Source organism: Crotalus tigris, unplaced genomic scaffold (genome assembly GCF_016545835.1).
Source record: "Crotalus tigris isolate CLP2741 ecotype Arizona unplaced genomic scaffold, ASM1654583v1 scf7180000019068.10715455, whole genome shotgun sequence".
Lineage (NCBI taxonomy): Eukaryota > Metazoa > Chordata > Lepidosauria > Squamata > Viperidae > Crotalus > Crotalus tigris.
This window is the reverse complement of record NW_024097358.1, coordinates 4,438,238-4,466,102: the sequence shown is the minus strand read 5'-3', so window position 1 is coordinate 4,466,102 and position 27,865 is coordinate 4,438,238. Positions and strand designations below refer to the sequence as shown.

At 42.1% G+C, this 27,865-nt stretch overlaps 1 protein-coding gene across 1 annotated transcript in view; it reads right to left on the bottom strand.

Moving 5' to 3' along the window:
- Window positions 1–58: 58 nt before the first annotated feature.
- Window positions 59–27,865, bottom strand: part of HDGFL3 (HDGF like 3) — a 28,688-nt gene continuing 881 nt past the window's right edge. The window contains exons 2-7 of the mRNA XM_039358819.1: window positions 9,196–9,272; window positions 5,310–5,448; window positions 4,112–4,270; window positions 3,275–3,421; window positions 2,662–2,802; window positions 59–1,854 (exon numbers count right to left, since the gene is read on the bottom strand). Of these exons, the coding sequence (XP_039214753.1) occupies window positions 2,680–2,802; window positions 3,275–3,421; window positions 4,112–4,270; window positions 5,310–5,448; window positions 9,196–9,272 (645 nt within the window). The 3' untranslated portion in view covers window positions 59–1,854; window positions 2,662–2,679. The remainder of the gene's footprint in view (window positions 1,855–2,661; window positions 2,803–3,274; window positions 3,422–4,111; window positions 4,271–5,309; window positions 5,449–9,195; window positions 9,273–27,865) is intronic.

Genomic DNA, 27,865 nt, shown 5'->3' with positions numbered 1-27,865 from the left:
GGAGCAACACAAGAAAGCTTCCCTCTGCATTGGTGTTCTATTATAACCAACTCAAGTGTTAACAGAATGCGTTGCTTTAATACTCGAGTTACATGAATACCTCACATTACACGTTATGAAGCCAAATATGACGCTAACTCAGCTGCTTACAACCTCAAACCTTACTCCCGATACACATTCCAATAAATTTATTCTGTAAAAACAATAGTTTTTTTGTTTTTTGATTTTTTTTCCTTTTTTTTTTTGTACAGTAAACTTTTCAACTACAAACCTTGAGTACGCAAAAGATGGTCCAAGGACAAGCATAACAAGGGTTGATAAAACCGGACTAAACCCATATGTCTTCACAATAAAAGCTGGCATTAAAAAATAAATAAAATCCTCTATTCTCACAATAGCAACAATAATGTACACAGAATAATGGATTCTGGAATGCTTACCTACTAGTCTAGATCTAGTTTTGAGAGTAGAAAAAAAAAACAGAAAAATGACAGGGGTTTTTTCCCCCCTTTTTTGTTTTTTTAAGCTTTTCAATATAACTGTTATTCTTATATTTTAACTGGATGTTTTGGCTTTGTTTCCCATTGGCCTTTCGGTAGCACAATTAAGCTTAAAAATGGAAGGCGTCCCCAAAACACAGTAAGCTCCGATTTGTATGGGGGCCTGAAAAAAAAGTTCCTTGTTATTCATCTAAAGAAACACAAAAGACTTTCACTAACTCCACATATAGGAACTAAGTTAGAGAAACTTACGTTACGTTATGATCTTGAAAAGTATTAAGAGTATAGCTAAGCTAGAGGGTTCTAATAAGGAAAGGTACTTTCTTACAATTATTGACTTTTTTTTTTATAATGACAATAAATCAAGGACATTTTGTTAGGATTTAAAAACAGAGATGGCCAATTTCTATAATCCTGGTAGGTGGGAAACAATTTAATTTCCAGACAGAAGTTAAAAAGTGGACTGCAGGAATATATATATATATATTTTTTTGCCATGGCGAATTCAATGATCTATAAATGTGATGGAATCTTGATTTCGTATTTTGGAGGTCCACACTGCTCTACATACAAAATATGTACATTTACATAATGCATACAAAATCCAAGGAGAGATGGTGACCTTTTTCTTACAAGCTGAAAATACGTTCCCCCTCCTTCCCCCCCCCTCAAAATGAAAATGTGAGCAAATCTGCTAAAAAAACCCAAAAACCAAATGTGAGCAAATCTGCTAAAAACATCAAAACCAAAACTGGATATCAGTGAGGATAAAATTGCTCAAGACCACCAGCATTCCTCACTTGCTAGTTGGCCATCTCTGTTTTTAAAATCCTTTTTTTAAAAAAAAAAATGCAGAACAACAAATGGATAAAGGGTTAATTTAAAACTTCATGATTTGTTAAGCAGAACAGAGATCCTTGTGGCTTTTTAGGAGAGGGCGTTCACTTCTAAGTGTTTAATTTGTTTTCTCTAAAAGGCAGGTTTTTAAGATTCGATTTAAAATTTAAGAGATTTTTGCCCTTCTTTTTCTGTAAAAAAAAAAAAAAAGAAAAGAAAAAAGAAGTATCTAAAAATGGCCGTTGTCGGTATGGGTCTTGCTTGAAAAGAGCCTTTTGGTGCAATTAAATAAAATGACATTTAGAAAAGGACCTTGTGGGGTGTCGATGGGGGATGATGCTGAAAGTTGCTGCTGAGAACAGAATGGGTAGGAATGTGGCTAAATGTGCATACAAACATATATGCTGCTGATGAAGGGATGTGCTGACTTCAATCAAATCCAAGAATATTAGACAACCAAACATGTGACTTTCTTGTGTCTTCCCTTAATATGCAGCAGTCAATATGTTGGTTAAGTCTAGGGAGAAATAAGAAGACAAAGAGGGATCACTTTTTCAGACTGAAATGATTCCATCAACAGTGGAGGCATTCATACAAAAGAAAACTTAACTTGTTGAACAAGTTTAGGAACAAGCTGTCCCAAAGGTGTTTTTTCCAAGAGCAACTGGATTTTCTTGGTGTTTCCCTGAAGACGTTTCGCTTCTCATCCAAAAAGCTTCTTCCAATCTGACTGAATGGTGGGGAAGGGTTTCTAGTCCTTGCAGTCACCTGGTCCTTAACACTCTTTCTAAGAGTTGTTGAGGCCACTTGGAGGTTTGTCTGTGCCCTCAAGATCATCTGCAAATGGGTGTGGAACCTTCTTGGAACTGCCAAAAGGACTGTGTTGTAGACAGGAGGTAGGTGGTGTCGTATCCCTCCCCCTCTGTTGAGAGACGGCTGTTCAATTTTAACGTTGCAACTGCAAAAGCTTCTTGGAGGAGAAACGAAATGTCTTCAAGGAAAAATAAAGAAAGCCTACTGGCCTTTTGAAAAAAGCCCCTTTGGGACAACCGTGATCTGGATGACTAAGAATCTCTATCGACATTTAGGAACAAGCCAGAACCCATATTGCGGACAGCAAAGTAACTATGGCTTGTCTGACTCAATTCGCTTTCCTTCTGATGGTACCCAGCAGAGATGGGGAGAATACAAACCATCCAGTCTGAGCCCGTTCAAATATATATATAAAAAACATAGTTAATACAAGCCTTGGTTTGTAAAACAAAGTTAACCAGATTTAAGTAGATTAGTTAAAGTAAGCAACTAATCAGAACACCAAACGTACCAGGGAAATATCTAGAATTCAGTTTTTAAGAAGTAGTGAGAGAAGCCACAGGGAGAGGACTGTAACTGTCCAAAGTCTCAAATTTGAAGAACAGCCAATGTAACTGTGTGCAGTGGCAGGTTCAGAAACTACTCTGGACACCTGGGTAAAAAAAACAGAGGACCTTTTGACCAGCTGACCGGGAGATCACGGTTGAGAGGCTGAAAAAGTTCTTCAGCTTGGGAGATGGCTTCTGAAAGTAAAAACCATCCAGTAAAGTGAAGTTTCTGAAATGTAATCCATTTGAATAAATCTAGTTAAAGAAAACTATGGGAAAATCTTGCTTTTGGACATATCCCTGTCGATCTTGATGCCACGTTGCTCTGCAACTTAGGCCAGGATTCTGCCTGCCTTTCTATCTTCCTTATCTCAGTGTTTCTAAGACGTGTTGAGGTTGCCCTTTTAGATGGATCAACTGACCTGTCCAACAGTCAGGCTGGCTGTGGAATTTGGGGATCATAGCCCGCTGCAAGTTGTACCGGGTTGAAAAAGGACAAATGGATCCCTCCCCGCCTCCCCACGTATCTATTTAAAATCACACACAGCTTCTGAAGATCTAGATCCTAAGCCTTACCCCTTCACTAGTTTTCTGCACGTCTGAAGAAGTGTTTCGTGTGTCGTTGCCTGCTTCGCCGGCATCAGAACTGCTTTTATTTTCTTCCTCTTTGCAATCCTTATCATCTTCGTCTCCGGGAGATTTTCTTGACTGCTTGGAAGATTTCTAGTGGTATTCACCAAGGGGAAAAAAAAAGTGAAACCAAACCTTTTCCCAAGCTATGTAGCCTAGTATTTTAGTCAACTGTAAAGTTTTGGTAAGAGTATCAAGATGACTCTTCTTGGGTTTACTTACAAATGCATTGATTTGTTTCCTGCGATAGAAAAAGGAGCCTGATTCTTAATCGTTCCATACCTTCCCTTCCTAAATGCCTTCCCTCCACTTAGATTTACAGACCTGAGTGTCCTTTTTCAAACCTCGCGGCATGTTTATATATCATTGCGCTTACTATTTCCTGAGGTTAAGAATCCATGAATAATTGTGTGTTCTACAGAAATGAAGATTAGGATGAATTAGGATTGTGTTGTGGCCAACCTTAACCCTGAGTGTGTTTTCTTTATTTTTTTTCTATAGCCACAGGGAAAAATTACACACCTCAGCAAGTTGAAGAACAATTCTCGAAAGCAGATTTTTTAAAAAACTCATCCTTGACTTAACTGCAGTTAAGGAAACATTCTATAGATCAGGAGTCTCCAACCTTGACAACTTTAAGACTTGTGGACTTCAACTCCCAGCATGGCTGGTTGAGGAATTCTGGGAGCAGAAGTCCATAAAGTCGTCAAGTTGCCACGGTTGGAGACTCCTGCTATGAATCAAAACCGCTCCAGGGTCATCACTGAGAACCTCATGCGTTACCTTTGAAGTGTAAGATTTTTTCCGTTTTGAGCCCGCTTTTTCGTTCTTCCTTTTGCCTTTTCCATCTTCTTCTACCCGATCCCCTTCTTCCTCACTGCTAGCATCTGCCGTGTTTCCTCCTTCACCTTCAGTTTCTGAGGAGCTCTGTTGCTGAATAGCCTTGGAAATAAAGCCAATAATTAGACCTCAACTAGGTTTTGCTTGGTAACAGTCCAGGATCACATGACCCTGGAACACTGCCACCATCATAACGACAGGCCAGTTGCTAATGAATATTTATTTACTATCTTTTATTCTTATGGTTATTGTTAACTCAGTTTATTATAATTGCTTAGTATTATATAAGTGATGTTTATTTGATTTTGGTACCCGGATGGTAACTTGCTTGTTAAGCGTGGATTTTTTGCTGGGGGGGTAACCCCATCACTGTACCCATTCCCAATTCCCCTACGTTTACCTCTTCCTACACCCCTACTGATCCCATCCGTTTCCTATCTTTATAAAACCTATCTATCTATCTATCTATCTATCTATCTATCTATCACTAATTTCGCTAAAAACATGATTCCTGGGTATAGTCATATTATAAAAACAAACAAACACAAACACCAGGAAAGATTTAAAACTAAAAACGTTTAATCTAGTGCCAAGCTTTCGTCGGCCAACTGCCGACATCATCAGGGCTTAAAACTGGTCGATGGGAGTCTCCTTTATAGTGCACACAGTTTATGCATATATATATATATAGAATAGGCCAGTTGCCAAGTGTCCGATTTTTGATCATGTGACCACGGGGATATTGCAAAAGTGTGAGAAATGATCATAAATCCCTTTTTTTCCCACTGCCGTAGTAATTTCAAACAGTCACTAAGTTGAGGACAACCTTTATATCAATGACGCAACTTGAAGAGGTGTGTGCTTCCTCTTATATCACAACTCAATCATGCTCCATACACAGCGGGTGGTAGATAGCAACATGTCTGGTAAGATCCTTTCTCCAGTTGTATAAAATCCTATTTAATCATCTTTGTGTCTTTTTAACCCACACTTGCTTAGGCAAAAATCTCACAAGACAACAGCTCAAACCCCAAAGGTTCTGGCCACGTAAGTCTTGCTTTCTGTCCTTACTATCACATATTGACAAAAAGGAAAAGGTGGTGGTGGGGAGGGGTTTAAAAAAAAGGAAGTCCATTTTTACCTGGTATCCACTAAACTTGACCCCGGGGTTGTTTTCGATTTCCCACAGGCCTTCATTAAACCCTTTTCGTTTGTTTGATTTTCCAAACTTATCTTTATATTCTTTGTAAGGGAAGAGGTCTTTAGGCCCCAGAAATGCCCTGTAGTTGAGAAAAAAAAGGATAGAATCAAATGATAGAGCAAATTATTATAATCCGTATCTTCTACAGACATGTGTTATTCATTAACTAGAGAAAAATGGCAGATATAAATCCCCTTTTGTTGCCTAGGCTAGCTGTGGCTCGGTTCAGATACCACATCAAACCATGGTGTGTGAACGCCACCTCATCACTTAAATCTGTGATTAGAGCTTTGAAAGATGAGCCCCTTGGTGGCCTTCAGAGGAAAAATATAACATCTGCCGTTGTTGTTTTTCCCCCATTCAAGTATCAGCTTTCCCCCACTTTGGTACACTAGCTCCTGTGGCATCGTTTGGCCACACTCTACTTTGCGGCTAGTTCATTTCTCTGCCGCCACCAGGCTGAATGGCTGACATCTTAGCTGTTAGCCAGGAGGGCTACAAATGCTCTCATTGTCAAACTGTGCTCTCATCAACATTAACAGAGAGAAATGCATTTCCTGAATATAAAGGTTGTAGTTGTGTTGTTCACGGTTTCTTTTCCTGTAAACAACAGCAGTTGCCTTGCGGTTAAAAGTTTAGCAGGACCTGCCCTCCTGTGGTGAAGAGATAGAAGGCACTTGCCAACTTTACGGCAACACACTGTTCGTTCCATCACACAAGCATTGCGTTCATGTCATCACTTTGGCTAGGAAGACACAGCACATTTTGCTGACCCCCTGCCCTTCTCCTGCAGTTCTTCACCAGCGAAGAGAACGGCAATCTCTGCATTTTCAGAAACATCTCCTCTTTATGCATTTTTTAGAATGATTGTCGAAATGCGACCTGGTTGTATATATAGATTTTTCTCCAAGCTTCTGGCACGCAGTCCAGCTGGTTTCTCGTCATCCAAAGGAAACCAGGATCTGGCGTACTGATTTATGATCACATGAAGTTAAGGAGAGTGGGAGCTGCAGAGAAGCCACATCTGGAGAGCTCCAAGTTCTGCACTCTTGCTTACTGTTGTTGCTTCCTCCCCCCCTTCCCCCCCCACTCAGGATCATTCACTAAAACTTATTCTTGGCTTCTTATGAATTGTTTGGGATATTTTTACTCTCTCTTGTATTCAATCATGTCCAAATCTCAGGGACTGCCTGGAGAAATCCCTGAGGTCTTCTTGGCAAGCTTTTTGAGAAGTGGTTTGCCATTGCCTCCTTCATAGGACTGGGAAGAGGTGACTGGCCCAAGGTGACCCAGCTGGCTTCATGCCTCAGGTAGAACTAGAACTCATAGTCTCCCAGTTTCTAGCCCGACGCCTTCACAACAACACCAAGCTGGCTTTCTTGGCATCTTGCAGGTTGTTTGAAATCATACCTTCTGCTGAATCGGTTCCAGCTGCAGCTCAAAGGCAGGCTGCAAAAGCAGAAGGCACCTCACAACGACAGAATTCTATGGAATCTTGGTTTCCTCCACATGGCCTGTGAACCTTTCTGTCTGGTTATATGAGATCTTAGAAGGCTGCGTCTTCAGAAGGAGCGGCTGAGAAACACCCCACTTTTGAGATCAACGTCCAGCTGTGAGGACTTCAACACCCAGAATCCTCCTGCTTTGGCAGCCATTGCTGAGAATCCCGGAAGGGCTCCACATCTGGCGCCTGATCAGGCCGAGGAAGCCTACGGCAGCTACAATGTTTAATCTCGATGGTGTCGTGATTGGTGAGGAGTGTTTGTCTGGTGACTCATGAGGCACGGTCCGTTTTTGCCAATCAAGTCCTATATGAAAGTGTCTCCTCAACAGCTGCCAAGGAAACAGCCGTGACTCCGCAGGCAGAGAAGCGCAGCGAAGCCCTCGGCCGCCCGTAAAAAGGCAGAACGGTGTGTTGATGCTGTGCTGAGGGACGATCCTGTCTTTGACCTTTTCCTTTAGCTGCAAGGTGTTGTTGTGACAGGCTATGCGAGGGCTGCTTTCACATTCTGAACTGCTGCACTTTGAGAAGAAGAGAGTCTTTCTTCTGCGGTGGCAAAAATCAAGAGTCTGATAGCATCTTCTCTAAGGCCTCTTACGAAAAAGCGTAAGCTTTGCTGACTGGCAGCTCACGTCATCGGATGCAATCAGATGGTTTGCAAATGCACGCTTTCCCCTTAAGTAATGGGGATGACCGATATCCTTCCACACTGTTTTTTAAAGCCTCATTCAATTCTCCACTCCCCCCCGCCCCCGCAATGTATTAAATTTCCTGGATCTAAAGGTCTGACCTGCTGAATTAATGCATACTCTCTTAATTGCTCTTTGTCTTTTCAGATGGGGAAGGGAACAGAAGGGCTATAATTATGGGTTTCCTTGCATTATCATCATCATCATTATCGATCATCGCACAGTCAGCCAGATGTTCAGACTGGATTTGGCATTTTGTCTACCTATCGAGTCCTTACCCAGGACCTGGGATAGGCAGATGAGGATGTTTGATGGTATTACAGGTATCGTTGCAGGATGGAAGCAGTTCCTAATAAGGCCGCCTTTTGCAACTGACTAATAGCGAATTTGTCAATGCCAATTGTGTTCAAGTGGTGCTCCAGTTGTTTTGGGATTATTATTATTATTGCTTTTCCTATGTTACCATAAAAATGCAAAGCGGAAAATACTGCAATGGCAGGAAACAGGTCGTTAAAACCTCCTCCATTTGGGAAGAGAAGTCACCTGATAACCCTTAAGAAAAAGATTATTCAAGGGACAAATTACATAGCTAATAATCATATCCCTTCCTCCTAATACTTAGAACAGGGGTCCCCGACTTCCGGTCTGTGGACTGGTAGTGGTGGTCCAAGGCATGCCAGCAAACGGGCCACGCAAACAAGCAGAGTCCCATCCACCGGATGGCAAGCACTACACAAAATCACACCCCCCTCCGGTCCATGGAAAAATGTCTCTCCACGGAACTGGTCCCTGGTGCCCAGAAAGTTAGGGGCCGCTGACTTAGAAAGCAGCAAAAAGCATGAACTCCTGATGCAGTTGCAATCCGGTCTGAGATCACAGCAAAGAAGAAACCTTCATTAAGTATGCAGATCTGCAAAATATTTCTGAATGTGAACGGTTTCAAGCTCATTTGCATTCAAAGCAGCTGTTGCAATCTCTGATAGACAGATAGCCTTTATTGTCATTTTTAACTGTGGGCACAATGGATGGATAGATAGATAGATAATAATCCTGAGCTCTGTTAGACCCTTGAATGCCTTCTGAGACCAAGGACCAGAACATTTGCAATAATATCAGAAGAGCCACTTTCAGGATGTGCAAAAACGTACAAGGGCTTCTTGGCTTATGACTCAATTATGATCATAAGTCATGACGGTTGTAAAGCAGGTTAGCTGTGTGACCCGATTTTGCAACCATTGTTGCACTGGTTATTAAGCAGATGCCATGTCTGTTAAGCAAAATCAATTATCCAATTGTCTGCTACGGGCTGGTTTTGCTGAAAACTAGAAGTCAATGCTGGTTCTTCAGCAAAACATCATTAAACAGTCATGTGATTGTAGGATGCAGCAAACGGTCATAAATCCTGTAAGCACTTTGGAATTTTGTTTCCAAGTATTGCTGAGGTGGTTCCTTCTAACTTCGAATAGTTTGCAAACAACCCATCATAAACTGAGGACTTCTTGCATTCAAAATTGTTTTGCACACCCTAATATGCTTCGCAATGGGATGGGTGGCAAATAAATCTTAATAAATAAACACACAAATAAGCTTAAACGTCAGAACCTCTTAAAAAGGTCTACAGAATTTGCTCACTTACGTTTCATGAGTCCCAAAAAAGAAAATGGGGTATTTATTTGCTGGAGGCTTCACAGCTCCCTCCGGGAGTTCATCAATCTGTCAGTCAAAGAGAAAGAACGATCCATCAATAAATGTCCAGTTAAAAATAACTACTCAAAGAGCATAGAGATCAATGGACAATGGGAAGCGCTGTTCAAGTGAAGGTTCAGGGTAGACACCAAAATTGAGAGCTGCTTGGGTGTAGCAGCAAAGGCGCTAGGCTAAACCTGGGAGACTCTACATTCTAGCCTGTCCTTAGGGACGAAAGTCAGCTAGATGATTTTGAATCAGTCCCTCTCTCTCAAGCTCAACCTACATCACAAGGTTTTTGTTGTGAGAAAATAGGAAGTGGGCACATCAGATTATGAATAGCACTAGTACTAGCACTAGCCCTTAGATGTATATATACTACTTCACAGTGCTTTACAGCCCTCTCTAAGCTGTTGACAGAGTCAGCATATTTGCCCCCAACTATCTGGGTCCTCATTTTACTGACCTTGGAAGGATGGAAGGCTGAGTCAACCTTGAGCTGGTCAAGATCGAACTCCTGTCAGTGGGCAGAGTTAGCCTGCAATAGAGTAGCACTTAGACTTATATACCGCTTCATAGTGCTTTACAGCCCTCTCTCAGCGGTTTACAGAGTCAGCCTATCGCCCCCAACAATCTGGATGTTTATTTTACCAGCCTCAAACGGATGGAAGACTGAGTCAATCTTGACCCAGTCAGGATCGAACTCCTGTCAGTGGGCAGAGTTAGCCTGTGATACTGCATTCTAACCACTGTGCTACCATGGCTCTTTGCCGCTTTGAGTTGATCAGGAAAGAAACTGAATAAATAAGTAAGATTCTATTATTCTACGCAAAAACAATGCTTGGGATTCCTGTCATGGCTGCTTTGTGACTCAGTCTACTTTGCAAGGTTACCATCCATCTTGAGAATCTGTCCAGGTTTCTTTCTCTGTCCCTTCTGAACAAAATCAAGGCAGGATTGCCTTTAAGTTTCTTTCTCAGGTTTCCTTCTTTCTCAGCACTGTTTAATCCTTTCTCAAAATTCCTTCTTAACAGTTGGCCAAGGTCAGCTCCACACCCTTCACATGGGCAAAGCTTCAATAGATGGTCATGGCCAAGGACTTGTCTTCTCTGAACTATCTTTCCTTGTCTTGAATGGGCCTTCTTTTGATCTTAACAGGAGGAACGGATTCTGCTTGGATCCAGGGGTCCTTAAGGCATCCTACTCTGCCTGCATAGTCAGTCCAGTGCTTTTCAAACTTGCAATTTTAAGATATGTAGGCTTCAACTCCCATAATCCCCTAGCCATCACTGGGAATTGAAGGCCAGACATCTTAAAGTTGCCAAGTTTGAAAAACACAAACCTTTATAGACAGTAACCAGAAGTATGAATTGGGCCTAAAAGCCTTCAAGAGAAAAAGTGCCCAAATCTTCTATAGATAAAAGACTTCCTGTAGGATTAATTAAAAGAAAAGAGGACTATTTTTATTTATAAGCCTGGATTCCATTCCATTCCATTCTTTCCTTCTAAACAATAATCCCAAAACAAGGTATCTCGTGTTCATACCTGTTCATTTCTCCAACTTGAAAACTAGTCTAGACAGTCCCTAAGGGGTCTTCCTTTGATTTTATTCCCACAATTCCAAGAATATGTGATGCAAGAGCTACAGTTTCAGACAAGACTGGGAAGATCTGGTTCACCCACCCCATTAAACATGAAGCTTTGGACAAACTGCTAAACTCTTTTGGGAAAAGGCTAAACTAAATATAAAATTGCTAGGAAATGATCAAGGACCAGCAACATGTTTGCGGCATATTGTTTATCCCCAAAGATGAAAAGAATTGCAAAGGGTTTAAAAAGGAGAGGAAATTTTCCGATGGCTCGGTGCTTTTAAAAAGTGTTTTGTTACAAACAGCAAGCAGCCATTTCCTGATTAGTATGACATAACAATAATAATGATACAATTGCTTAACAATACAACTGCAGCACCCACCACTACACTCAAACAGTAAGTGGGAAGCCTCCCAAGCAAAGGTTGGAATTTCATTCTAAGAAAGAAAGAAAGAAAGAAAGAAAGAAAGAAAGAAAGAAAGAAAGAAAGAAAGAAAGAAAGAAAGAAAGAAAGAAAGAAAGAGGGAGGGAGGGAGGAAGAAAGAAAGAAAGAAAGAAAGAAAGAAAGAAAGAAAGAAAGAAAGAAAGAAAGAAAGAAAGAAAGAAAGAAAAAAAACAGCTCAGAGTCCAAAGATGTAACTAAAATGCCTTTTCCAAAATTGGGATTTTATTCCATTTTTACAGTGGCAAGCTCCTTTTTTCACTTTTGCTTAGAGTAGTCTTAAGAAGGCTTCCTTCAAAAATAATGTTTTTAATAAGGAGGCCCATGCTTACTAAATCATCTCATTGTTTATTTATTTAAAAAGATTTGCGTGGGCCAGAGTGGCTCATAAGCACAAAACAATAAAAATAGCAAAAAGCATAAAAACCACCCCAAAACTCCCCAAATGAATTAAAAACAAACGAGCAAATAAACCCTTCCTAGTTCCCAAGCACAACACACCTCCACATACCCAACAAATTGTACAGCACCAACAGAAATGATTTTTTTTTTTTTTAGCTCAGGGTGCAACTGTGAGGTCCTTGGTGCTCTCTGAGCTTGGCTGTTTTTCCTTGCGGACGTTTCATGGCCCAACTAGGTAATATCATCAGTTCTAGATGATGGTAGACTCTGCTCTTCGTTTATAAAAACGAAGGTATTACCTAGTTGGATAATGAAGCATTTGCAAGAAAACAAACCAAGAACTCTACAAACTGCAGAGCTTCTAAGCTTATACCAACCCATGATTTGTTGGAAAAACTAGGTGTTTAAAGCAATGGTTTTCAACCTGTGGGTCGGGACCCCATTTGGGGTCGAACGACCATTTCACGGGGGTCGCCAAACAACGCAGTCCGCAATTTTTCCTCCCCTTTTCCTTAGCTGTGCTACTCCCTTTATTCTATTGGCTTTTGAAAGGTTCTATTGGCTTTTGAAAGGCATTAAAAAGGTTGAGAACCACTGGTTTAAAGCTTTTGGGAAAGCAGGAAAACAGGCGCCTATCAGATCTCAGAAGGAAGAAAGCCTCAAAGGGCAGAGTTTGGGGTGGGGATGGGGGGGAGAAACTACACCAATCTCATTGGGATCAACATTTCAATAAACATCCATCAGGAGCATACTTTGATCTGGTTTGTTTGGGGAAATTTTAACAACCCTGAAGGATGAAGCACCTGCTTCTTTTAAATTATGTTGTTCCTGATATTAGAAAGGAACTATTGCCCGCCATCTTGTGCAACAGAAGCCAAGATCGTATCCTGTGCGTCAATGTCATTAGGCAAAAGACACAAATATTTGTGTCTTCACAACCTCTTTGTGAAGTTTTAGAATTTCCAGGCTCAGGATTCCCAGTTTATGTTATTTTAGGAATTCCAGTCTCACCCTCTTGGGGGGCTGGGCTGGAGAATAAGGTTCTCTCCACCCTTCCCATTGTGACTGAATAGTGTGTGCAGGAAGAGGCAAAGACAGCTGATGTCCCTTTGTATCAGCGACACTGGAAACTGCAGGAAGGGAGGAGAGTGTGGTGGAACTGCCAATCAACGCTTGGCAATGGAAGACTCCTCTTTGGGAATATAAATTTGGAGGAGGGGCTCTGCATTGTCACCGTTTGATTGACATTTCCCCCGCCCAATCGTTGCAGAAAAGGCGGCTGGCAAAGACAAGCACTGATTCCTTGCAAAGCTGGAAAACAAAATGTGGCCCTTTTATTCAAGCACGGACAAGGCTCGCTACCTGCCCTCTGTGGCGAGCTGTATCCTTTCGACACAAAGAGGAATTCCGCTCGGATAGTAATTCCACTTGGAATCAGCTAGAAAAAAGGAAAGCGGACAATTAGGGCACCCGCAGCCTCAGCCAAATTCGGTGGCAATCTCGGCAGCCAGGTTATTCTCCCCGTAGCTGTTGTTTTCCTGAGGCTGCATTGGCAATTCTTCTCACCGGCTGCAGGACCCAAAGGGAAAAGAAAGAGGGAAGGGCAGAGGCCCACTCATCAGCCCCCACCGGCCCTGAGATCCAGGAACAAAGGAGGGACAGAGGAGCGTCTGCTCACCCCTGCTGCACAACAATCCCCACGCATGCACAACAATCCCCACACTGTTGGTTTGCTTCAGGAAGAAAACAAACTACTGCCAAAGTGCTGGCTGTAACACAACCCCACCAACAGGCCAGAGTTGGCGCCAAGCAGCAAAATCCTCTTTGTTGGTTCTCCCCTTGTACATCAACCCTCCCACTGTTTAGCAAGATAATAGCCTTTATCTAACCAGATGCCGAAGAGAAATAGATTTTATATTGCTTAAGAAAGGAATTGGTGTTAGAATTAGGAGGTTTGGGAAGGGAGGGCAGTTCATGAAACCTTTAGCACGATCAGGACTTAGCTCTAGCCTGGATTGTTCCCCGTAAGAGGATTGTTCCCCGTGTGGGTGAGCAAAAGGCAAGAGACACCTCTGCTCTAACTGGCTGAGAACTTTCCAGATAACCACTAGATGGCAGCAGAGAGTTAAGGAGTCTGCAGCTCTTTGCCGCCATCTCTTGGCCATCTGCATTTTGGGGGTGAGCATCCCTTGGTAATAAAGCAACATACAACGTAAGGGTATATAACGCACAACAGAGGTCCCCAACTGTTTGGGCACCAGGGACCGGTTCCGTGGAGAGAGGTTTTTCTGCGGACCGGAGGGGGCGTGGTTTTGCGTGCTGCCTTCATCCTGCGGAAGGGGCTTCGCTTGTTTGCATGGATTGGTTTCTGGCACGGATCGGTGCTGGTCCATGGACCGAGGGTTGGGGACTCTTGACACAGAACATAGGAATGAAATGAAATGGGAATTGATCTTCAGGGGTATCCTGACTTTTCTACACATATAAGTGGCATATACAGACTGTATGGTGACCAGTTTGGTGTAATGGTGAAGGCATCCAGCTAGATTCTGGGACTTCTAGTCCCATATTAGACCCAAAGTCAACTGGGTGACCTTGAACCAGTCATTTTTTTCCTCAGTCCTAGGAAGAAGGTAATGGCGAACTTCTTCTAGAAATCTTGCCAAGGAAACTGCAGAGACTGGTCCAAGCAGTTGCCCGGACTCAACAACTGACTTTCAAAACCCAACTTTGAAAAATGTCCAAATCCTCTACAAAAATACATAGTCTACCATTTAAGAACCCGTGGGCCAGAGTTCGGACAGTAATATTTATTCCTCAAAAAGAGAACTCCATTGTTCAGTGGGTTTTTTTTCCAAAAATCGTTAAAGGCTGGACCCACTTTTAATTGTTAAATATTTGAGGGTGAGCAGTTGATAAACATTGCAGCAAGATTCTTTGCTTTGGGGCAGAAACATAACTTTCAGCTCTTTGTCACATTTATATCGTATAAAATCGTATCGTATAAATGTTGGCTTTTCTCCTTTTCTCAATATTTCATACAGAAGATCTCTTTTAATGGGATGTTGTTTACAAAGGCACAAAAGATTCCAGTTTATAACTAAAGGATAGAAGTGGAATTATGTCTTCGGTTGCCCTCAGGACATAGGTTTTGGGGTTTACTATTCTACTAGTTTGGCCACTTACTATTTATTATTGCTATAGTAATTCATAGTGATGGTTAAGTAATGGTTATTAATATTACAAGACTTGAGTGGCCAATAAATTTAACCAATATTATTAATAATAATGATTTATGTGTACCAGATGTTTCTCTTCTAAAATGCTACATAAATGTTTATTAGTTTCTTGCTTTTGATTCATTGTTCTTTAAAACAGAAAAAATACATTAAAAAAAATCACTAAAAATATAAAATTGTTACTAATTCCCAACAGCCCTTACTCTCACTTATTTCTTAAATGGCCTCAGATTTATTGATGTAACTTTCTTTATCACTTACTCACACAACTTCCTGTTATATTTCTCTATGAAAGGAAACATTAGGCCCGCTAGAATAATCACTAAAGTACTGTGATTAGTTAGAACCAATTAATCAGTGAGGCTGAATCATTAAAAACAGGGTAGAGAATATGCATTCGATTGTGTTACTGCAACTTCAGAATTAACCAGTACAATCTTTTCTTCTAACAACAAACAGCCTCTTTGGTTGACTATATCACACATTATATTTCCTTCAGTGTAGCTGGAGAGTGACACAGATATTTATATGGATCTAACAGAACAATTAATTGGCTGATTTAAAAGAGCGATGAGTAGCTAACTACAGTATACATTTTGCTTCAGGTGTGGATCTGTAATCCTCAGGCTAATGCTATATTTGAGGGGAAAAGTAAAGTCAGGATAATATTAGGGGAATATTTTGGCTGTGGAGAACAGCAGTAAAGGCCAATGGTAACCAGAGTTTACTCAAGTGAACTTATTTTCTGACTGATTCTGAATGAGGTGGTTCACTTAACTCTATGGACGGAGCCCTGGTAGCACAGTGGTTAGAATGCAGTATTGCAAGCTAACTCTGCCCATTGTCTGGAGTTCGATCCTGATGGGGCTCAAGGTTGACTCAACCTTCCATCCTTCCAAAGTCAGTAAAATGAGGATCCAGTTTGTTGGGGGCAATATGCTGACTCTGTAAATCATTCAGAGAGGGCTGTGAACCACTGTGGAGCAGTCTATAAGTGCTATTGCTATTTCCTCTTTAGTCTTGCCTTTGATGTCCATAGCAAAGATCCACCTTGAAAAACAACTTCTATGAATGTTCAGCCAAGCAGCACATGGATATACACACACTCACAGAATGCAGTAGAAAGACAGGTAGAACCGGGGTGGGGAGGAGAAGGCAAGAGAGGAACTAGCCTGGAGTTGTTACATTCCAAGTCCAATCTCTCTTGAACTCTGTCTCTAGAGCCAATTTAGGACTGACCGTTAGTCAGTTAGATTCTTGTATTTAGGCACGAGGAATAAATTAACTTAACTGAAATGTATTGTGTGGTCCTAAGATGGGGGTTTATTTATTCTGACAGCAACACTGGACACTTATTCTCTGAGTAAGTTTTAACAGCTCAAAAACAGCTTTAAAAAGAACAAATGCAAAACACTGGAATTCTAATTTCTGGAAACCTATCATAGCCTTTTCCCCAATCTGCTAGATTTGTCTTGTCAAGCCAGCAATGGCCATGCTATCTACATACAAATATTCAAGATTTTATTCCCCGCAAATGTAGAGTCACCAAGTTGGAAAAGCTTTGACACAGATTTCGTAGGCTATTCTTGACAGCACATCCACAACAATGACAGTGAACTTTGAAGTTAGCCTTTTCAGTATCTCAGGGTTTTTTTATTTGCCTTAAATCTGACTCATTCAAAACGTAACAAAACCCAGCAATGTAGGCACAGAAAGCTTAAAAAAACAAAAACAAATAAAAGTCCATCTCACTTCCTGTCTACATTTTACAAACTCTTTTTGTTCCCTCAACTCTGGTGTCTAATGTTTATCCTTGAAACTCCTCAGCTGTGTTGGCTTCTGGAGACTTTTATGTGGATTCCAGTCTCCCTGCTAAGTGGCACACTGCCACTATTATATGCCTTCCCAACATTTTTTTACTTCAAAGCATGTGTATAACTTGAGCCTGGTTGCTCTTGACTTGCACGAGACCAAGACAAAAGGATGCTATTAGATCAAGAGGTTTTGTATCAGGAGCCAAGTTCGCTAGAGTTGGTTACAAACAGCTTCTGGTACAATTTCGGAAAATGAAGAGAAAAAAGACAAGAGGCTGCTAAACAAGCCTGCTAGCCCATGGCCCCCCAACCCCCAGGCCGTGGACCAGTACCGGGCTGCGGCAGGCCAGCAACTGGTCCGCACAAACAAGCAAAGCCCCATCCATGGGATGCAGGCAGCACACAAAACCACACACTTTCCGATCCGTGGAAAAAGCTTTCTCCACGGAACTGGTCCCTAGTGCCCTAAAGGCTGGCGACCTCTGTGTTAGCCAACAGCAACATAAAGATAAAAGGACAGGCTTCCCCTTCCAGTTGTGTCCAACTCTAAGGGGTGGTGCTCATGTCTGTTTCTTAGCCAAGGAAGCCAGCATTATCCAAAGATGTTTCCAAAGTCATGTAGCCCGTGTGACTATACACCGGTGGATTCACAGAATTCTGTTACCTTCCCATTGAAGTGGTACCTATTTATCTACTCACATTTGCATGCTTTCGAACTGCTAGTTGGGCAACAGCTGGAGCAAGGAACAGGAGCTCACCCCGTCGCACAACACTCAGGTCTCAAACCCCGGCTGTCAGCCTTCCAGGTGACAATCTCAACGTCTTTAACTGCTGAGCCACTGCACCCCTTAACGGCAACATAAGACAATTCTAATAGTGGGTGGCGAGGTTGCCTTTGAACTGAAGCTACCTTTGCCATAAAATCTTTCCCTAAAAATTCTGAGATAAATCAGAATTCCCTAAAACAGGAAATCATAAACTAAGGGTACACCCCTCATCCCGCTACATGAGTTGAAGCTTAAACCTAGAATGCCAAGATACCCAGATTGGGAAATGGCTTAAAATAATCCTTTCTTTCTTTTTCCAGCCTCTGCCTGCTTACAAACCATGAATAGACATCTTCTATTTTCCAAAGGAGCAATGATTGACAGCAGGACAATCCCGATTTATTTATCTATTTGTTCGTTCATTCATTCACTTAATTTCTATAGCTGCGCATCTCAGTCAATGACCCTGGGTGGCTTACAATTTAAAACAAATACATCTATTACAATTAAAATACCAAAAGCATGTTAAACAATAACACCAATAAAAAACCGCTAAAAAATAAATCCAGATTAAATATACATAGGAGCAAGATATTTTACCAGTTACTTTACCCTAAAGACCTTTTAGTAGCCCCGGTCCAAAATCTGTTTGAAAAATAGCAACATGGCACTAGATCTCATGGTTCTATGGTTCAAAATAACAGTTGGAAGGGACCTTGGAGGTCTTCTAGTCCAACCCCCTGCTCAAGCAGGAGACCCTATACCAGTGATGGTGAACCTTTTAGAGACCAAGTGCCCAAACTGCGACCCAAAACCACTTATGCATTGTCGGGTGCCGGGTGGGTGTGGCCCATTGGGTGGGCGTGGCCCATTGGGTGGGGGTGGCTGCGGTGGTAATGGCAGACTGGGTGGGACTAAAAAGTTCAATCAATCAATTCCAACTTTGCAGGATCTTTTTTTTTTTCCGTGAGAAGTTGAAATTGACTGATTGAACCTTTGTTTTTTTTTTTGCACACGGCGGTGGAGGCCTAAAGCAAAAAGGTTTTATAAACCCCAGCTGAAGGCCTAGGACTGGGGCAACAGCGCGCGTGCCCACAGAGAGGGCTCTGAGTGCCGCCTCTGGCACCCGTGCCATAGGTTCGCCACCACTGCCCTATACCATTTCAGACAAATGGTTGTCCAGTCTCTTCTCAAAAATCTCCAGTGATGGAGCACCCACAACTTCTGGAGGCAAGCTCTTCCACTGGTTAATTGTCCTCGCTGTTAGGAAGTTTTTCCTTAATTCCAGGTTGCTTCTCTCCTTGATTAGTTTCCATCCATTGTTTCATGACCTGCCTTCTGGTGCTTTGGAGAATAGTTTGACTTCCTCTTCTTTGTGACAGCCCCTCTAATATTAGAACACTGCTATCATATCATGAATTGATTGGATAATGTGATGTATTTGCCAAATAGATCAGAAAAAGTTACAGAATAACAGAGTTAAAAGGACGGACCTTGGAGGTCTTCAAGCAGGAAAGCCTATGCTGTTCCAGACAAATGGCTTTCTAATCTCCAAATCTCCAGTGATGGAGCACCCACAACTTATGGAAGCAAGTCGTTCCACTGGTTAATTTTTTTAACTCTCAGGAAATTCCTCCTTAGTTCTAGATTGCTTCTCTCCTCGATTAGTTTAGATTAGTTAGTTTACATTAGATTAGTTCTTCTGTCTTTGGGGAAAAGTGGATGCATTTTGAGCAATCTGATGGTTTGGATCGCAATTCCAATTCAGCCCCTAAAAAGCTTGGCCTTTAGCAGAAGACCGATGTCCAAAATATGGGGAAGGCATTAAGCACCTTTAGAGGTACTTCTAAGCCAGGAGACAACAATTTCCAAGATATTTAACTGGTTGTTTTCTGGGCTTTGGTCCAGAAAGGGTTTTTCAAGATCGCTCTTCAGTTTGCTTGTTTAAGCAGTTGCTCTGAACTTCTGCCCTACGAATTGGAGCAAAATTAAGTAATAGCTTTCATTTAGAAAACAGAAGAAGGCATATTCCTACTGTTAAAATTCCAAAAACCATTTGATAGCAGAGACCAAATTGGGACAGAAATCATACTGAGTTCAAGCTCTTTAGATCTATGCTCTGAATAAAGAACTCAAATTTTTGGGTCCCCCACCCCCACCCCAGTTAATGCACTACTGAACCAGCTGCAGTTTATGGACTATCCTGGCTGAGTTCTTGCAATATTGCTAAGGCAAAGAAACAAAGGTATGGCTTAGAGCAGTGGTTCTCAACCTTTTTAATGCCGCGACCCCCAACCGGTCGTAAGTCGAGGACTACTCAACCGGTCGTAAGTCGAGGACTACTCAACTGGTGCACCACCGTTTGCAGAATGGGAATTTTGGCGGGCTCAGCAGGGCAGAGACAGCCTGGACAATTCCTATTGGCTTTTGAAAGCCAATAGAATTAGACTCTATTCAAGAGAGTCTATTCTATTGGCTTTCAAAAGCCAATAGAATAAAAGGGAGTAGCACAGCTAAGGAAAAGGGGGAAAAAATGGCGGACTGTGTTGTTTGACGACCCCCGTGAAATGGTGGTTCGACCCCAAATGGGGTCCCGACCCACAGGTTGAGAACCACTGCTCTGGAGGGAAAGGATGGTAAAATACCTAGAAACTGTCCTCCAGTTTATCACTTGGCCAGTCCAATGAAGAATCCTAAGTCATGTTCCTAAATTCCAGTTGTGCCCCTTTCAACCTGCCTCTGTCGGAAGATACAGTTAACCCTAAAAACTTCTAGAGTAGGTCAAATGTAACTGTCAACTCTACAAATGAGCATGGCTGCAGCCATTTTTCTTCTCATTCTAGTTGTCTCTGTCTGTTGGAACCATGACAGTAACATTCTCCTTTCCCACTCATCCTACTGAGTTAGAGGAAGTCCAGAAAGGACCACAGGGTTGAAAAATTAACCAGGAGTGATCAAAATAAATCAAAATGTTTAACCTTGAGAAAATAAAAGACTCTGATGATTGTAGGCTACAAATATCTAAAGGCATGACATGGACGAAGTACAATTTCTTCTCTATCTTTCCTGACTGTAGGACACAAGACTATGGTCCTATGCTACAGAAAGGCAGTCTAAAATCCCCCCCCCCCACCTGACAATAAAACATCTTAGGAAAAAGGACCTAACACTAGTATCTGTACAACCATGTTATATATTGCTTCTACTGGTGGCACTGGATAAACAAAGAACTGATGTTGCAATTTGCTATACATAAAGATTAAGCGAAGTATGTTCGCATAAAATCACAATTTGTTACAGCTGATCAACTAAACCCTCTCCTACAAGGATGGCTGTGCTGCATATGATGAGTAGATTTTTATTTGCTTGCCAATCTGCCAGAGTGCCTTTCAAAATTAAGGCTCGTTCATACCAGCGTTCACAATCCCATCCAATATGCTGATTCTTAAAAACTCACTGAAACCTCTCAGTCTGTTTTTAAGAGTCAACGCGCTGAACAGGATTTGAAATCTATTGTTCTGAAATCTAAGCTCAAGATTGTTCCAGATGTTCTAGACTTCAATTTCCATCTCATCCAACTCAAGATGGTTTGTAGGCAAGGTTTGTGGAAACTTTTATCCAATACAGTTGAAGGGCAACCAGATTGCCACCCAGCAATTATTGCCACGAAGAAAGCAATTTTCATACTTGGAATTCAGCGATTGGAGAACATTTTACTTACTGTAGGATTGTTTAAAAGGTTTGGACAGGAAAGGCACAGGCAAAAACCCAAAACAAAAGCTGTTATTACAGATGATCATTTGGCTTGACAGATAAGTTGGTTTGGAATATCAAAGTAGCTTGCCCATTCAGCTGCAGTTTTTTTTTTTTAAATTAAGTATCAAAACTCTTCCATCTGTGAAGGAAGACACATGGCTTTTGTTCCATCAAGGCCAGCAGAATTATGATCAAGCTTCTAGATCAAAGTCCACTCAACTGCAGAATTAGACTGAATTATAGTCAATAGTTCAAAGGGATATAATTATACGTAACTGTCACTAATGGGGCAAAAAATGAACTTTCTACTGTACTCTCAGTCCATCAACTATGGAAAGTTGACCTTGGAAGCTGATTTTCAGGGTTTCATTGTCCCACCTAGAGAAGCTTGGAAAGATTGAGGGCAATAGAAGAAGGGGATGACAGAGAATGAGATGGCTGGATGGAGTCACTGAAGCAGGAGGTGTGAGCTTAAATGGACTCCAGAAGATGGTAGAGGAAGACCTAAAGGAACGTTGTCCATGGGGTCGCGATGGGTCGGACACGACTTCGCAATTAACAACAACAATAGGAAAAAAAAACCTTTTTGCCATAAAATAGCGGTCCCTCTTCCAAGGTATTATATGTGGTCTTTGACTTACGACCGCAACAGACTCCAACGTATCTACTGCTAATGAGACAGTTGTTAAGGGAGTTTTGCTCCATTTTACGACCTTTCATGCCACAGTTGTTAAGTGAATCACTGCAGTTAAGTGAATCTGTCTTCCCTATTGACTTTACTCACAAAAGGGGGATCACATGGCCCCACTGGGACACTGCAACCGTCATGAATACGAGTCAGTTGCCAAGCATCCGAATTTTGATCACGTGATCCCGGGGATGCTGCAACGGGGTCGTAAGTGGGACAAAGAGTCCTAAGTCACTTTTTAATGCCATTGTAACTTTGAACAGCCACAAAGCAAATTATTGTAAATCGAGGACTACTCTGCCAATCTTTATCCTCCAGACGGGAATGAAACTGTCCACATTCTCAGGCAGCAGTTTGAAAAGTAATCTTCATATAATTTTCCTGATCGTTCCCCAAGAACCAGCTCAGAGATCCTTATAGTAACCTTCTCTAACTGAACACAAATCAAGGTTCTTCTCTCTTCTGACAGCCAAAGGAGGCAGTAGATTTATATTTATATTGAAGGGACCTTGGAGGTCATCTAGTCCAACCCTCTGCTCAGGCAGGAAACCCTATACCATTTCGGACAAATAGCTGCCCAGTCTCTTCTTAAAAACCTCCAGTGTTGGAGCATTCACCGCTTCTGGAGGCAGGTTGTTTCACTGGTTAATTGTTCTCACTATCAGGAAGTTTCTCCTTAGTTCTAGGTTGCTTCTCTCCTTGATTAGTTTCCATCCGTTGCTTCTTGTCCTGCCTTCAGGCACTTTGGAGAAGAGCTTGACTCCTTCTTCTTTGGGGCAGCCCCTGAGATATTGGAAGACTGCTATCATGTCCGCCCTGGTCCTTCTCTTCGTTAAACTAGACATACCCAATTCCAGCAGCCGTTCCTTATATGCTTTAGCCTCCAGTCTCTGCTTTCAATTTGTTCTATCTACCATCCTTGGACTCGGCAGAACTGAGGCTAGGTGGGCCTCTCTACTGTGGTTTTATTCCTGGCAACCTCGGTTTGGCTCAAAGTCTACCTCAACGATGTTCTTTCTCTTTTGAACCGTTTCTTCCAGATTCATCATTATAAGAAAGTTGTAACTCTTTGAACGGTTGCATAGTTTTTCTCCTCCTCCCTTTTTCTCCTGAGGGTTGTATCTTTTAGACAAGGGAATTTTTAAAAAAATAATCTTTGGCAGCCACGAACTAAATGAAAGATACCCATATATAAATTAGGAAGCCCATACTGGAAGAGTCAAGCTGATCTAAAATAAAAGCAGGGGATTGGACTAGAAGACCATCAAAGTCCCTTCCAACTATGTTATTCTGTTAAAAGAGCAAGTTTGCAGCTGAGCTAAGACTTGAAATTTAACTTCATGGATTTTATCACACTGAGAATTTAAGAGGAGCCCAAAGTGTTTTGTTACTGCATTTCTAGGGAGGTTATAAACAGGGATAAATAAATGCAACAACTTCAGGAACTAGAATATGACTTTAAGAGGTATATTTAAAGCATATCAAATCATTTCCTATGGCAGGAGCGCAGGATGGGGATGTGTGTAAAAAAATAATAATAATCAATATTTATTTATTATTAAATTTGTAGGTTCACCCAACTGCTAACAACTCTGGGTAGCTCACATAAGTAACATTTTTAAAAGATACAATCAGGACCTAGATAAGGGACAAAGATAAAGCAAGATGATACAAACTAGACTGGAATGGGAAAAATATAAAGAATCCAAGGGGGGTTTACTCTAAAAGCTCAGGAGAAGAGCCAGATCTTCCAGCCCTGTTGAAACACAAGTAGGGTGAAGGTCTCAGGGGGTACCTCATTCTACAGGGCAGGCATTACTATAGAGAAGCCATCGTTCCAGGATCCCAATAAATATTGTTCAATTGAAGGAACCTCAAGTAGGCCAACCCTACCAGACCAAATCCAGACCAGACATATGAGAGACAGATAGTCCTTCAAATAACCAGACTCCATGCAAAGGTCTCCAAGCTTGACAACTTTAAGGCTTGTGGACTTCAACTCCCCAAATTCCCTACCCAGCATGGGCAATTCAGGGAGTTGAAGTCCACAGGTCTTAAAGTTGTCAAAGTTTGAAGACTCTTTGCTCTATTCTATGCCACAAAAGTCTTTAGATGATATCTACACCCGTTAAAATGGAAGCCCTGCCCCCATCATACATCCGCTACATGCTACCTGATATCCCCTCCCCATTTTTTGATAGATTCCAAAATAGGAATATGATAAAAACAGAAAGGTTTAAAACGCATGCATTACTGTAGGGGTCCCCAAACCCCGGGCCGTGGACCGGGCTGTACAAACAAGCAAAGCCCCACCTGTGGGATGCAGGCAGCACCTGAAACCATACCCCCTCCGGTCCATGGAAAAAAACTCTCTCCATGGAACCGGTCCCTAATGCCCAAAAGCAGGGGTAGGCAACCTTGGCTCTTTTATGACTCGTGGACTTCAACTCCCAGAATTCCTGAGCCAGGTATGAGCCAGCTCAGGAATTCTGGAAGTCCAGAAGTCATAAAAGAGCCAAGGTCGCCTACCCCTGCCCAAAAGATTGGGGGGCACTGCACTACTGTATTCTTCATTATGGAAGAGAATGGTATATCAGGGTTCTTTCTCCATGAGGCTATTCAATGGCTAGTACTTTTGCTGATGCCAGACATAGTAACCAGGTAACAGAGATAAAAAAACCAGATGTATAGGGGGCAGGCTGCAAACAAAACATCTGAAAGGGACCAACGTGGGAAAAACTGGACAAGACACTTCTCTAAGGATGTCTGATGGAGGGCAACGGCTTGCATATTAAGGACAGCCCTGGAACTGACTATTTTCAATCATTTTTTGGAGGAGGGAACCTTTTAAAGTCAAACCTGTGATAACTTCAACTCATTCCAAAACCACGCCTTAGTTACTTAGTAGGATCTTGAAATCTTCCAAAACTATGAAGTACAGGGTTGTGAAGTCAACTTTCCAACGCTGCTTTTTTTTTTAAAGATATGTTGAGACTACAACAGTCAACCCTGGAGGGAATTTTAGAGGTTGCTACGTAAACATCCCTGGAAGCATCAGGTTAGAGAAGGCAGTTAAAAATAATTACATCTGGAATTCTGTTAAACCAGTCAGGATAATCACGAGTCTTCTGTTAATGCTGAAGATGTTACAAGATCTGGTGCTGAACCAAAATTTGATCTATGTACCCATTTCCTAACGGCATGTGGTTGAAAGTAACTAAGCCTGTGGATAAAACATAGGACACTATCTTATATTGTGTTAAAATAGTTTTGACTCTACTGCTCTCTCTAGCAATTGCAGTCCAATATTTCAGATGGAGAGAGATCTTTCCTACAGAATCCACCAAATTGGATCCTTTCAAACAGAAGAGGTGTGGAGTTGAAGAAGGGTCTTCAAGAGCATGTTCTACTACAGGTTTATGGTCCTTCCTCAAAGCAGTCATGTATCTTACTGAGCATCTGTTATTGTGCTATAGCTTCATATTTTTCACTGTTCAACCCAGAAGCTAAGACCTTCACTAGGGATTTAGGTATCTTCGGGCTGTGCCATACATTCTCCTCTGAAGTCAAAAAAACTGTCCTGCCTCCAACACACAAAAACCTTGCCACGTCAATAAAGCGATTTTAAGTGGATGCATACTATATTCATGTCTTCCCTTCCCTTCCAAGAGATGGCTTGTTGGGAATTGAAGTCCACAAGTCTTAAAGTTGCCAAGGTTGAGGACCCCTGCACTATAGGATCCAGCACAACAGCAATTATTAGTGTTGCAGAACTCTGGGGAAAACAAAATTGGTCTCCAAAATATGCAGCGATTACTCTAGATTTTTATATAGTAACCAAAGACAAATCTGCAAATTTTGTAGGTCGTGGGCCTATGAAGATCAACTATATACCTCTAAATGTGCAATGATTGATTTTCTTCCACAACTAAAGACCAGATATGCACTTTTGCTATTCTTCAGTTGCCTCTTCAAAATTGGCCACGCTCTTAAGAGACGTGGGACCTTCTCTTGTGCCTACAACCCCCACGGATTGGACCACAAAGCCTTCCAAACATGACCAGCTGAGGCGGCCTCTGGAGCAGAAGGCAGAAGTGCAAGGATGCTTGGTAAGTTCCACCTGGCTTCAGTTGTAAGCAAAAGAAATACAGGTAGTCCCTGACTTAATGATCAGTCACAACTGGGACCACAATTATTGAGTTGTACCCAATCCCACGAGCTTTTTTTTTTTAATCATGGTTGTTAAATGAATCACTAGAGTTTAGTGAATCATGCAATCGTTAAACCAATCTGTCTTTCCCTATTGACTTTGCTTGTCAGAAACTCACTGAGAAGGTTGTAAATGGTGATCAGATGACCCTGGGAGATGGCAACCGTTGTAAATAGATGCTGGTTGCCAAGCATCCAATTTTAAGCATTTGATTGTGGAGATCAATCAGACAGAAGAGAGTTGGAAGGGACCTTGGAGATCTTCTAGTCCAACCCTCTGCTCAAGCAGGGGATCCTATACCCTTTCAGATAGGTGGCTGTCCAATCTTTTCTTAAAAACCTCCAGTGTTACAGCATCTACAACTTCTGGAGGCAAGCTGTTCCACTGGTTAATTGTCCTCCCTGTTAGGAAGTTTCTCCTTAATTCCAGGTTGCTTCTCTCCTTGATTAGTTTCCATCCATTGTTTCTTCTTTTGCCTTCTGGTGCTTTGGAAAATAAATTGACCCCCTCTTCCATGTGGCAACCTCTCAAATACTGGAACACTGCTATCATGTTCCCCCTAGTCCAGTGGTTCTCAACCTGTGGGTCGGGACCTCATTTGGGGTCGAACGACCATTACACGGGGGTCGCCAAACAAGGCTGTCCGCCATTTTTTCCCCTTTTCTTTGGCCATGCCCCTGGCACCCGATGATATATAAGTGGTTGGGGGTCACCACAACATGGGGAACTGTATTATGGGGTCGTGGCATTAAAAAGGTTGAGAACCACTGCCCTAGTCCTTCTTTTCTCTAGACTGGCCCTACCCAAATCCTGCAACCGTTTTTCATATGTTTTAGTCTGCAGGCCTTTAATCATCTTAGTTGCTCTTCTCTGCACTTTTTCCAAACTCTCAACATCTTTTTTTGTAACGCGGTGACCAAAACTGGATGCAGCCTTCCAGATGTGGCCCCACTAAGGCTTTATAAAGCGGCACTAATACTTCACATGATTTTGATCCTATGCCTCTGTTTACACAGCCTAGGATTGTATGTGCGAGGAAGGGCCGTTAAGTCACTTTTTTCAGCGCTGTTGTAACAGTCACTAAATTAACAGTCGTAAGTCAAGAACTACCTGTTCTGGCACTGTAGCTACAGAAGCCCAGATGCAGAGATTCCACGCTCAGGGTCTGGGGTTCGAATTATATTCAAAAGTTCATGCATGTCAGAAGCAGGGAGAGGAGAACTGAACACAACCCTCTCCAGACCTGCACACTTATGACCACTGCGGCAAAGCCAATGGTCCCGTGACCACAATTTAGACTCTTGGCAAACTGACTCGTACTTATGACCGTTGCACTGTCCCAGGGTCACGTGATCCCCTTTTGTGACCTTATGACAAGCAAAGTCAAGAGGGAAGCAGATTCCCTTAAGAGCCAACCTTACTGACTTAACAACCGCAGGGACTCACTTCACAAGTCGGGCAAGAACGGTCGTAAAACGGGGCAAAGGCCGCTTAAGCAAATGTCTCACTTTAGCCACACCAATTTGGAGCTCGGTTGTGGTCGTAACTTGAGGACTACCCTTGTAAGGGAACAGCGGCCACCGAATCTAAGGCATCCACTAGGCCCCTTGGCCTCAAGGTGGGCCATAAGCCCCACAACCACTCAGTACCTCTGCCCATTTTGCAGGCAGGGCATCCACCGTCCAACCTCAAAGGTCCACGATTTTAGGCCA